Consider the following 12987-nt stretch of genomic DNA (forward strand, 5'->3'; position numbering starts at 1 on the left):
TTGTGTGCATTTGCACGTGCACGTGCAAGCATGGAGGATGGAGGGGTATTTGATGGAACTGGCCTGAGGGGGCTGGTCAGAGAGCAGGGAGGCCCTGCCAGGCTGAGATTCCAGCTGACCTCTCTGTCCACACCTCCCAGGGTTTGTTAGCTTTGACAATCCAACCAGTGCCCAGACGGCTATTCAGGCCATGAATGGCTTTCAAATTGGCATGAAGAGGCTCAAGGTCCAGCTAAAGAGGCCCAAGGATGCCAATCGGCCTTACTGATCTTCTCTCACTGACCAGCCAACAAAAGGTGAGTCCATGGTGGATCCTGGGTGGATGGGGCCTGAGTGATGGAGGCCATGTCAGCTGTGATGTTCCTTTGGAGATGTTAGAAGCACCCACCTTCTGTCTGGGAGACAAGGGGCAGAAGTTAAGGAGGAACCCTCAGTTGGAGAGTTTGGGTTTCTCCCTCGGTCCAAGGATGGAGATAAATTAAACAATGTCTGGCCCCCACAGTCTTGGAGAGGCCGTTATGGCAAGATCTAACCAGTTAGTTCTCCTCCAGGGACAGTTGCAGGGGGACATGGGAGTAGAGAAGCTGTGTGGGGGGATGGCAGGGAGGTGGAGAATGAGTCTAGAAAAGTTGTGAAGGCTCGAGTTTGGACTTTATCCTGAAGACTGTAGGTAGGGAACCACTGGGAAGTTTAAGCAAAGAGGGGATGAGATGCAGGGGCCGGGCCAATGATGGAGAGGCTAGAGATAACAAGACAAGCAAAGAAGCTAAAGAAGCAGAAGCCGCAGGGCCTGGTGGGTGATGGGGAGAGCAATGACAAGCTCCCTTAGGTTTCTGGCAGGGCCAGCTGCCTGCACCTCTAGAGATCTGCTGCCTCAGGAGGTCCACGTGGCCTGGCCTCACTTGTGTCACCCTAGGGAGCCCTTTGGAGAGGCTAGAGTCACCTTGCCAGGAGGCCCCAAAGTCACTTCAGTGGACCAGGCTGCTGCCTTGCCCTTGCGGCAGCTCTGCTCCTCAGGAAGAGATGTCACTGCCGGGGCAAGCCACTCTTCTGGTCTTGTCCTCCAGGATGATTTTTGCTTTTTTTTTTTTTAATTTTCTCTTTCCTCTCTCCTTATCAACAAATACCCAACAACAGCAACTGAAGAGTGAGAAGAAAGGAAAGGAAAAGCACAGAAATGCTTGAGCGGCCCTTCCTGAAGGAGCAGCCACAGATGGAGGTGGATCAGACCCAAGGCCGGTGCCTGGGGCTCAGGCCAAGTTAAGGATTGTTTTCATCAAGTGGGTTGTCCTGGGCCTGCAGCATAGAGCGCAGGCTGGCAAGGCGGCTGGGGCTGGCTGAGGATTGGCTGTCTAGGGGGACCAGCGGAGGGCCTTGGGGGTGCCAAGGGCTTCTCCGCGAGGGAAGCCCAGATTTACTTCTTTCAAAATCATATCATTCCTTAGAGTTTAGGGACCAAAGGACTATTGCTTTTTAAAGAATATATATATCTATATAAATTAAAAGAAAGAAACAAAAAACACAAAGAAAAGAAAAAAACACAGGAGAAATGAAAAGACAATATAGAGTCTCATACAAGCTGCCTTTAACTATCCCTAGGAGACAGGGTGAAGGAGACCCGTAAAAGCCCCAGCCTAGGCAGAGGGAGGCTGTGGAAAGATTGTTATGTGTCTCATTCCCTCTTAATTGTCCCCCTCTCCCCACCTTTTTAAAATAATTAAGGACTTAAGGTCTAAGCTCCCATGCAGGCAACAAAGAGAGTTATGGAAGCAGTGAACCCCACAATCCCCCAACTCAGAGGGAATCCCCAAAGAGGTCCCAGGAGATCTTTCCCATCCTGCGGGACCCACTAGCCAGCAGGAGTGTCCTTCTTGACAGCCTTGCCCATGGAACCACTGCTTCCCCAGATAGGAAGAAAGAGGGAGTTTGAACCACCCCAACCTTTCCCTTCCCCATTCAGATAGACAGAGGCCCTGCCTTTGGCTGAGCCGAGACATCTCCTGTTTCCCCTCACCTGGAGCCAGCCCCGGTATCCCCTTGCTCCAGGCCACCTTCTGTCTCCAAGTCTATGTTTTCCCACTGGTAAAGTAGGTTCAGGATATACATAGAGGGCTGTGACAACAGACTTGGAAGGTTTGCTACTGTATATACTGCCATTGAGAAGGGGATAATTTTCAATATGTAGAAGCTTCAGAATTTAGAGGTCCCTCTTTACCCAGGACCTGGGAGGGAAGTAGATGTTTTGCCAAAATACTTCTTCATTCCTTTACAAAGTACATCTTTCCTATGCAAGAGTGTCTCACATGTGCTTATCCAAGGTGCTTCTAGATGGTGAGCAGTGTTCAGCTTAGAAGTGGTGTGTGCTCTGTCTGTCTGTCTTTGTCTATCTGTTGTATTCAGTGGGTGCCATATAAAGCTGATCAATGGTGGTGCTTCCTGCCTGCTTCTGTGAGATGGGCAAAAGATTCAGCTTAGAACACCATGACTCATCTTGCCTTGGTCAGCCTGTCCTGGGCCTGCAGGGCCTTGCACATATTTTTTCCCAGGAGGTTAATTTCCCCTCCACCTCATAGACATGCATCAAACTTGTGTGGGGCCCCGGCTGTGTGGGGGGCACTCTGACCCCCAGATGTCACTGAGGCTGGAGGCCTCTGATCTGATATCACATCAGACAGTAAAGGATGTGGGGGAGTGGGGTTGGAGGGTTCCTCCTTCATAACCATTTCTAAGAAAACTTGTTCCACCTGTTCCTCTGTCTTTGACTCATTTTTGGAGGGAATGGGATGAAAAATAGATACGGTAATCACATGAGCAGGTAAGCTGTAATGTGTATCAACAAACTATTTCCAATCAAGAGAGGAAATGGCGTTGAAGGCATCATTACACCAGCACAACGGTGACACACAGACTGATCACCCTGGACCCAGGCGGATGTACGGAGCACCTGTGCCTTCAAATATATTCTCATGGTGGCAGAGAGGCTGTTCACTGCCAGGTGCTGAGCCCTGTGCTAGGAGCTAGGGCTCAGCCGCATTCTATGTGCTCAGAGTCAGTGGGAAAGACTGACCAATTCATGTTATGATGGAAGGTCACACAGGGTCTATGATCACCAGCAGAAGAGTATCTAATTCAGACTTGATTAGGAAGGGAGGTCAGAGAAAGATTTCTTAAAGGAGTTGAAGAAGAGAAGGGTCTTCAGGGATGAACTGGGACTTTGAACAAAGCTGTTTGGACAGCTGCATCACTTTGATAAATTATTACTGAGAAATAATAATGATTACCATGTATTCAGTGCCGATTAGGTGGGAGACGGCAGGCACCAAGACAAGACCCTCTTCCTATTCCCATCTCTACCCTGAACCTTAACTCATCCCCGAGTCATATCGAGACACTTGAACCGAAATGGCACTTGGTTAGGGACTGGCAGACTGTGATGCTGCAGAGGTTGGCAGGGTCTACATCAGGCTTGGCAAAGTCTGGCCTGTGGGCAAATCTGGCCTGCAGCCTGGTTTTGTATGGCCTACAAACAGAATGGTTTTATATTTTTAAAAGTTTATAAAAATAAAACATATATTGAGTATGAGGCAGAGGCCATATGTGCCTCCACAAAACAAATATTTATCTGATCCTTTAGACAAAAAGTTTGCTGACCCTTTAAGATCATGCAAGACTTGTACAATATCCAATGAGTTTGAACAACATGGTGTGTGTGTCTCTGTTGTGTGTGCATGTATTAGTCTGGACTCTTTCAGTTGCAAGTATCAAAACCCCAACTCAAACATGTTTAATCCAGTAGGAAATTAATTGGCTTACACAACTGATAAACCGAAGGATGGGTCTACCCTCATGCATGGCTGGATCTAGAGGTTCAATTGATGATGTCTCCCATGTCTTGGATCTGCTTCCTTTTGTATGTCGGCCTCACTGGTTCTAGCTCTAAAGTCCTAGGGAAGACTTTGGCCGCAATGGACATGTGCCTACCTCTAGGGTGAAAGAGTAGGCCACCATAATTGACAACCTCATCAGGATCACGTGGAGAGAAGAAATGGGCCCTTGAAGGAATGATGGGTAGATAAGCAGCACACATCCACTGTATTCCACCCCTTTATTGCTCAGCAGCCACCTATATTTTTCTTGACAAACATACAATTTCAAAAATGTGCCTGCCCAACAGTGAAATGATCCTCGGCCCAATAAAAATGGGAGACAAAGCAGAATCATGTCTAATTGCCTTAGGGAACCCTCAGTTCAGGGTCCCTTTGTGATGTGCAATTCTTGATCAGGTCTGGATGTAACTTATGATTTTAAAATCTATGGCTAAAAGATTGATTTAGCTGTCCATTTGGAACAGGGGAGAAGAAAAAACATTGGTCACTAACCTATAGCATACAGTACATTTTTCTGGACAGTGGAGTGAATTTCTTGGTTAACAAAACTCTTAGCCCTTTCCACTGGGAAATACCTTCTATTATCTATTGTCCTTTATGAGAATCCCTCAGAAGATGTTTCTTCTGGAACTGAAGCATCCTTCTTTCCTTTGGACATGGCTTCAGACCCAAAGATTGCCTTAGAGGTTATGCATTTTCAGAGCCCTGTATGCCAGGGCTGAGGATTCTCTGGTGATATAATTCCTTTCAAACCAATTGATTTGATTTCTGGGCCCTCTGTGAGCTAGTAACCATCATCAAGAATCTTGCTGGGTCTTCGTCCTTGAACCTGGATTAGGCCCTTGTGGTTTCTGTTTCTTAGCAATTGGTCACACTTTGTTCCCTTCCCCATCAGCTTCATGGTTTCCACAATGGTCTGTCTATGGTAATAAGTAAATCTTAATCTGCTCATGCCCCCAAAGAAACATTATCTATTCAACACTTGGCTGGCTCATGCTCCAGGAGCCCTGACCAGATGGTCAAAATCCCTGAGTGGTACTGGCTCCTATGCCTCAGCCCCAAGGAGATGCTTAGGGTAGGAGGGAACCATACAAGCATTCATTTGGGCCAACCTGCAGCTTGCTCTATTCCTCGCCCTCTGGCCATGGTCCATTATTACACTGAGGCCACATCACCAAAGCAGTCCTATAAGGAGTCTGTCAGTGGATGTTGAATTTGCGGGCCCTCTGGGAACTTGTGTCACTTGGGGACTATGAGGTTTTACAGCCTTTGGCAGGGCCTCTGGAATTTCTTTCTCCTGGGTGTCTTAGGAAGGAGTCGTAGGTGTCGTAGGAAGAAAAGACCTCTAGTCTGAGATGATGAATGATCTCTAACATTGGAAGCAGCTCTGGATTTTCTGTGTGCTCTGACCAGAACTGGAGTCTCGCCTCTGCCTCAGTGGAGCATAAGATGCATGGAATACCTTCCCAAAGAAAGTGCTAAGGACATGGAGATCACAGGATCGCTCTTCATAATTTCTAGCTTCGGCTGTAATCTTTGGGCAACCACTGTTCTGAGCGCACCTGCCTGCATTGTGACACAGCCAAATCCAGCAGGGACTCAGAGGCTGTTTTTGGCCTCTGGGCCTCCCCTCATGGCCAGCACATGTATATAATTATGTCACACAACCTTATGTTTTTGGGAAACCAGCAAAGGAAGAAACCTCATAGACTCAGGGAGTTCAAAGCCAATGCTAAATAGCTAAAGCCAATGCTAAATAGCTAAAAGCCAATGGCTCAGCCTGGAAAAGCAGCTATTTAGCTGCTGAGCCATGTGGGGTCCACAAAGAGGTGACCAAATCTGTGCCAAGCGCAAACTCAGAAAGGGCAGAGAGCCACCGTTTCTCTCCGTAGCCCCAGTTTTACACACTGCTATCAGTGTTCTCCACCCTCCAGCAGCCTGGGTTAATGAGAACCTTTAACTGCCTGGCTATCTGTAGAGGGGACTTTGAACTTCCAGGCTCTGGCCTCCTGCCTTTTAGATGTCTGAAAGCAGAGACCCAGAAGGCAGAGCATCTGCAAGCCTGGGTCTGACATTTCCCAAGAGAAGTATAAGGTGCCCGGAAGAAAATGCAGGGAAACACAAAGATAGCCTGTGAAATGAGCCTCAGCTTCTCCTATGGATAGGCTAGAAATGGCCTGGCCCCTCCATCCCCATCCCCATTCCCATTCCAACCTTGGCCCTGGGCTCTGGACAGGAAGCCCACAGTCTGGGCTAGATTCTCTGCATTTGAACAGGAAATCTGCCATGTCTACACAGCAAGGACCTTCTTGCTATCTCACTATTGGGACTTAATATTGGGATGGGAGCTCTGATTATGGCTCCATGTCTTAGCTCTGGAAACAGATTCTGAAGCAGGGGTTACAGTGCTCACACTGTTTGGGGAGATGGAAGTCCAGGATGATGAGAGGGGAGGAGAGACATGAGTCAGGAAAGATGAAGCTTCTCATCTTTCCTGACAAGAAATGCAAAATAATGCATTACATGTTGGTGACATCATATGAGCCATGAGGAGAGAACAGGTCACTTGACAGTGTTGTTTTCTAAGCACATCGTATTTGCAAGGAGAAACCACCTGGGAACAGCAGAGAATTGAGAGGGGGTGTATCCATATGTTCTTCCTCTCTCATTTCCCTCTGGTCAAATTGTATCCCACAGAGAGCTACCTCCACTGTACTTCTGGGATGCATCATTTTTTTTAAAGATTTTATTTATTCATGAGAGACAGAGGCAGAGACACACGCAGAGGGAGAAGCAGGCTCCATGCAGGGAGCCCGACGTGGGACTCAATTCCCGGACTCCAGGATCCCGCCCTGGGCTGAAGGGAGGCGCTAAACCACTGAGCCACCCAGGTGTCCCATGAGATGCATCATTTACCCCCAGATGGCTGTTTGGGAAGTCAGATTCCAGGGCCTGTTATGTGGCATTTCTACCACAGATGTGGAAGTGGAGGGGCTATTTGATGTAGGTGGGGACTTAAGTTCAAGAAGGCACATGAGGTTTGTGACCAGTATATCTTACATTTTCCTACAGGATTTACAGCCAACATCCCAGGCACCAGAATCCCTAGCACTGGCTGAATTCTAAGTGAAATAAATAAATAAATATTAATTTGGGAGAAAAAAAGATGCATTCAGGTGTGGTATGGAGGATCAGACTTTTTCTCTGGAATTCCTTAGGCTGTAAGCTCAAGTTTCTTCTATTGAATATCCTGTATCTATGCCTTTGTTTTCACTCACTTTAGCTCGAGGAAGAGGATCTGGCTTTTATAATCTGTAAGAGACATGATGACCCTTGGCAGTCTAGCTTGCTGGCCACAGGCAGAAAAGGTAACTCTGAACAAAACTGGTTCTGGTTCGGGCAGCACAGAGGCAAGCGGAACTGCAGGATCCTAATGAAAATCTTAAGAGGCCAGCACACTTCAACATCCAGACTTTTTTTTTTCCAGTGTGTCCCCGAGATCTCCATCAAGGATGGATGCATGACCCAAATCTTAAGATAAAATAGAAGATCATTTAACCAGCTAATTTGATATTACATAACATGGATGTCCAACCTCCCAGCCAAGGATCATCAGATCCCCGCAGGCCCCATTTCACTTCGGTTCCACCACTTTAGAGTTTGTACACCCCATTCCATTTTAGTGTTAGAAGTGGTTGAGTGGCAGGTGATAAAAAGTAGCATAAACCAGCTTAATCAAGAAGGAACTGAGAGGTGTAGTGTATTGCTGGAATTAGGCAAGGCTGAATTCAAGGGTTCAAATAAGTGTCATGGGCTATCTCTCTCTCCATCTTTCAGGGCTCTGCTTCTCTTTGTGCTTTGGTCCCATTCCTTTTCCTGCCACAGACACACTTTTCTTCATGTGATAGAGAGAGCTGGGTGCCAGCAACTTCAGTCTCATATGTTCCTAGCACTGTGGCCTCCAAAGCAAGAGAGTTTTGAAGAGAACATTGATTGGCTCTACTTAGGCCACGAACTCATGCCTGACCTAATCACTTTGGGCAAGGTGATGGAGTCCCCTGCCTGGCCCAATGGGTCACGGATCCATCTCTGGGGGGAGGAGGGGAAGACAGAGGGGCAGAAATGGCATTGTGACTCTCAGTCCCAATGAGGATTTATGATTTATGAAGACATGTCCTGCAGGGTCTGTAAGAATGTGTGCTTTGACCTGGCTGGAGTTTCGAATGCAGGTGAAGAAGTAGTGAGAGCCAGATCCATAGAAAGGGTTATCAGTTTTATCACAGAGGTAGGAGGGAGCCATTGAAGGGGTTTAATAGAGGAGTGCCATGATCAGATTTGGGTTTTAAGAAGACCCTGCTGGACCGCCAAGTGGATTCAGTGGAGTAGATACTAGGATAGAGGGTCTAGTTAGGACGATAGTGCAATCCTGGTGAGGAAGAGCAGGATTATAACATCGGGATTGCTTTAAGATGTAGGATGTTTACAAGGTAAAATTGGTCTTGTTTAAATGAGGGCGGGAGAAGTCTAAGATGCTTCTTTCAGGGTTCAGGCTGAAATTAGTCATAGATGCCATTTATGAAGCTAGGAACATGGAAGAGATGCAGGCTGACAAGAAAATGTGTTTGCCTATGAGACATACAAATGGAGTTGTCTAAAAGCAAGTTATCCAAAAGGCAACTTGAAGAAGGAAAGGAGGAAGATATAAATTTGGGAGTCCTTGTCACCTGCAGTCAGTGTGCCACACAGGATGATTGAAACAGAAAAGCCATTTGTTGAAAGGGCACTGGGTGGGTCATAGTATCGCCAAGCAGGACATGCAAGCTTGGGAAATGAGTGGGAACAATGGGAGGCCAGTCCACCAGAACAAAAGCCAAAGTTAGACGTCAGAACCAGAGAGTGAGAGTACTAGAGATTTCATCATCAGTGGATGCTTCATGTCACCATGTCACTAGTACCCATCCCCCTATAGCTCAAACCATGGGAGAGAGCTGACCCTGCTGTGGCCACTGCCAGGGTGAATTATCCACAATTCTATTTCTCTGAATCATTTACCCCAGAATCCACATTTCTGGGGGCTACTTGGCCAGGTCCTGGTCACATACCTCTGTCTTACCTGCCAACCCCTTTGATGTCTGTCATGGAATGTATGCTCTGCTTATCTCCAAGACTTGTAAGAAGGAAGGGGAATCAGATTCTGAGAAGCCCCAAATTACCAAGGTCCACTTCAGGTGGGTGCTGTTGAGGTCAATGGGAAGAGTGAAGAAATGAGAAATCAGTGTGGAATAAACTGTTTTCTCATTTTTAGGGAAGATTTTTATTTTTAAGTAATCTCTGCAACCAATGTGGGGCTCAAACTTACAACCCCAAGATCAAGAGTTGCATGCACTACCTGCTACCTGAGCCAGCCGGGTCCCTTGTTTTCTTATTTATAAATAGTGAATGACAGAAAAGGAGTCCATTAAGGATGCTGCAGAGGGCCCATGTGAGTGTAGGAAGAAACTGGAATTGGGTAGCCCCTAGGAGCTAACAAAGGGTGCAGGATCCAGGTGGTCAACAAAGCCAAATGACATCAAATGGTTGAATAAATTAATCCATTTCCAATGGATTTTTCAGTTCAGAAGTCCTTTGCAGCTTCACTGAAAGTATTTTCAGTAGGGATTTGGGGATAAGGTCACCAGATTTAAGCACTAGGTTTAAAGAGTACATGGGAGGTGAGGAAGTGGAGAGTCCCACTACTCCCTAGAAGTTTGCTGCAGGCAAGAAAAAAATGTGCAACAGTCAGTAGTCGGTGGGATTGAAATTGGGTGTTTTTTTTTTGTTGTTGTTGTTGTTGTTGTTGTTGTTTTAGATGGGCCCAGTTGATCAAGTTTATGTGCTGAGATCAAAGAATAGGGAAGAGGGAAAAGTTGAATATCCATGAAGGAGAGGCATAGTGAAGGAACAAATTTCCTGAAGAGATGAAAAGGGAATGAACTACACATCATAGTGGAAGGATTAACCTTGGATTTGAAGGGAAACCTTTTCTGAGAAAGAAAGGGCGGGAGAGAGTCAAATGCTTGGAGGGAACTGGAAACTAAGACAGTTTCCTCCCCCTTGCCTTCCGTTTCTCTGTGAAGCAGACTGGGGGATGGTGACAGAAGCTGACCCGTAGAAGGACTGCTGGGTACACTGTGGGCACAACTGAAGAGACTGAGTTTGTAGTAGCTCTGCATTGAGTATAAGTTAAGTTAGCTTACACGATTTATTCTAGATAAATGTGAATCAGAGACCCCAAGGTCAGAGGGTCTCACAAAGGGCTTGGGAAGCTTTCAAGAACCAGAGACCAATCTCATCATTTCTGGTCTCGGCCTCTAGATGGTTCATTCTCTCCCTGAAGGTAGTCTTTCTCCATCTCCCATCTCCTCGTGGAGGTAAATTTACCATAGCTCCTGAGTTTTTATTTCTTCTGTTCAAGAAACCAGTCCAGTTAGAATAACCCATTTCTCCTCCCTAATCCAAGATTCCCAGGAGAAAACACTTACTCAGCATAACTTGGATTAGGGATCCACTCACAGTTCAAAAAAGCTGCAGCCACAGTGTCAGGGGTCACACAAAACGAGCATGGCCCTGGAGCCCACAGATCTGGAGGATGAGTGTGGAAAATATAAATCCCAAAGAAGAGGGTTAATGAGCTAGACTTAAACAGTGTCCACTCAAGAGCACAGTTCTGCAGGATTGGGTGATTTCCCTTATCTTGGTTTAGGAGGGGAGGGGAGGGGAGAGGAGGGAAGAGGAGGGGAGAGGAGGGGAGGGGGGGAGGGGAGAGGAGATTAATGGCCGGAATAATCCAAGATTATGATTTTAAGAGCAAGCATGTTAACAAAAATGTGATAAAAGTAATTGACCAGGGACACTTGAGTGGCTCAGTGGTTGAGCATCTGCCTCCGGCTCAGGTGGTGATCCTGGGGTCCTGGGATGGAGTCCGGAATCACACTCCCCGCAGGGAGCCTGCTTCTCCCCTCTGCCTATGTCTTCCTCTCTCTGTGTGCCTCTCATGAAAAAAATAAAACCTAAAAAAAAAAAAAAAAGTAACTGCCCATAGGATCTGACTGGATAGTAATAGAAGGGAAGCAGGAAGATACTGATAAACCATGAGTCAGTCAAGATTCATGTGATTCATAAGGAGTAGAAGAGCTGATGGTGTGAGATGGGAGGGGGTGAAGAGGGGGAAAGCCTGGAAGGTTGTGAAATACCAGATTTTGAGATTTTACTCGTAGGGACCCACCCCCTCTGTTTACCCCCAAGTGCTTGTGTTCAAACGCTGTCAGGCTTTTAAACGCTGTTACAGGGCCTTTGTTGTGGGGAACTGTTGTAGGGGAACAGAGCCAACTCCTTCCCCCAACTACTCTGAACTTCTACACTCTAAGACTAAGGCTTTAAGTCCTGTTGTTTTCTATCGCTCACTTTTTTCGGTTATTATGAGCTATGGCTATAACAACCTGATGCTAAGACCGTGTTGTGGCCCAGGCTGAGAGAAAGGTGAAAGGACCAGGGAGTCAGCTTCATAAGGAGGGAATCAGAAAGGAGATGCTGAGCATCTGCCTCTACCACTGCGGGCAAAGCTTTCCCTGGGCCTGCTGTATCCGGCTAAAAAGAGGCAGCGAGGAAGGAGAGGAGATCCAAGGTAAGCCTTTCCCCCTTAGTGCGGATGGGAAAGAGGGGCATATGGGAGCCCTGACATGCAAGTCTAAGGAGGAAGGGAGATGTGGCCATACCTGAGATCAACTACAACGGCCCTAATTAGGGCTCTCGTGCTTCCTACTGGCAGGTTCTTGCATGCATTATGTTGAACCGTCGGACACTGCAGGTATTTGACCCTTTACAGCCTGCAAAACAGCAACCTCATAAAGGCCCGAGCTATCACCTTAGTTCACCCTCAGCACCACAACCCCGTTACAAGGTATTTGTGCCCCCACTTGACAGATGGGAAAGCTGAGTCGGAAAGTGAAAGGCGTGGTTCGAGGCTGAACGGGAAGTTGCCGCGACCGAGCTCAGAACCCAGATCGTTCTCATGGAAAGCCAGAGCGCTTCCCGGCGACCTCAGGAAACGCTGGGATGTCTGACTCCACCGCTGCAAACCAGGGGGGTCCTGGAGCCCCGCGGGGGCGCGGGAAGCCCTCCTCGGTCTCCAGCTGCAGCCGAGGCAGCCGGGGCGGTCGGCCCTGCTCGTTCCTCCCGGCCACACGGGGCGCCCAGCGCCGACCGCCTGTTCCGGAGCGCTCTCCGCGCACCCCCAGACCCCTCGGTTTCCCACGCACCCGCCCCGAAGCTCCGCGCACGCGCCACCTGCCGCTGCCCCGCGCTCCGCCCCCCCGCCGGCGAGGCCCGCGCACGCGTGGAAGCCCGGCGTCCGGGGCGGGGGCGCGCCCGGGGGCAGGCCACGCGGCGATTGGCCGGGAGCCGGCCACGTGACCGCGGCGGCGCCGCGCGAGCATGCGCAGACTGGCTCTGCGCGCCCGTGACGGAACGACGAGGCGTGGGGGGAGCGCGACCTCGTCCGCCCGGCCCGGCCCCCGCCCCTTGGCCTGCCGCTCCGCCCCCGCGGGGCGTCCCGGGCCGCTCGTCCCCTCGGCGGCGGCCGCACGCGGCCCGGGGTCGCCGTGAGTACTCGCGAGGCCGGCCTGTGGGGCGGCCGCCACGGGGACGGGGCGGGGCGGCCGGGCCGCGGGAAGGGTGCGGGGCCCGCCCCGCCTCGGCCGGGGTGGATGAAGTGAGGGGCTTGGACCGGGTGGCGCTGAGGGCCCTCCCGGGCTTGACAGGCTGCGCTCAAGGCCGGGCGGCCGGCGGCACCGATCGGGCACAGAGCTTCTTCCCGGGAGGCAGGTGCTGGGCGTGTTTGGGGTCTCCGGGGGAACCCGGGGAGGAGCCGTGCGGCTCGCCCCGGCGAGGCCTCGGGGCCTGCCCTGGAAGCGCGGAGGGCAGCAGGGTTCGGGGGCTCCCCTCGTCCTCCCCCGCCGCCGGCGTCCCGGGGACAGCGCTGGCCTTCGGGAATCGCCCCTCCCCGTGGGTGTCCGGCCCCCCCACACACCCCCACCCCGCGCTCTTTGTTCCGTGGCCTAGT

The 12987-nt window shown here is 49.6% G+C and overlaps 2 protein-coding genes and 1 long non-coding RNA gene across 11 annotated transcripts in view; 2 read left to right on the plus strand and 1 right to left on the minus strand.

Moving 5' to 3' along the window:
• Positions 1-2429, plus strand: part of CELF6 (CUGBP Elav-like family member 6) — a 29128-nt gene extending 26699 nt beyond the window's left edge. For both annotated transcript variants that reach the window (XM_041746720.1, XM_041746721.1), the window contains exons 12-13: positions 141-296; positions 1138-2429. In XM_041746720.1, the coding sequence (XP_041602654.1) occupies positions 141-268 (128 nt within the window). In that variant the 3' untranslated portion in view covers positions 269-296; positions 1138-2429. The remainder of the gene's footprint in view (positions 1-140; positions 297-1137) is intronic.
• Positions 2430-9670: 7241 nt separating this feature from the next.
• LOC121484947 lies at positions 9671-12294 on the minus strand. Its single transcript, XR_005986160.1, has 3 exons — positions 12185-12294; positions 11642-11752; positions 9671-10936 (listed from the first exon to the last, which is right to left on the minus strand). It is a non-coding gene; the product is annotated as an uncharacterized LOC121484947 (long non-coding RNA).
• A 99-nt stretch (positions 12295-12393) lies between these two features.
• The window catches only part of PARP6 (poly(ADP-ribose) polymerase family member 6), a 28398-nt gene continuing 27804 nt past the window's right edge, over positions 12394-12987 (plus strand). For 5 of the 8 annotated variants that reach the window (XR_005986161.1, XM_041744833.1, XM_041744837.1 and 2 more), the window contains exon 1: positions 12611-12749. The gene's annotated coding sequence lies outside the window, so the exon portion shown is untranslated. Of the gene's footprint in view, positions 12527-12610; positions 12750-12987 lie in introns of those variants that run through there. The other 3 variants (XM_041744836.1, XM_041744834.1, XM_041744835.1) reach the window with 3 other exon arrangements.

This window comes from Vulpes lagopus, chromosome 2 (genome assembly GCF_018345385.1).
Source record: "Vulpes lagopus strain Blue_001 chromosome 2, ASM1834538v1, whole genome shotgun sequence".
In the NCBI taxonomy this organism is placed as follows: Eukaryota; Metazoa; Chordata; class Mammalia; order Carnivora; family Canidae; genus Vulpes; species Vulpes lagopus.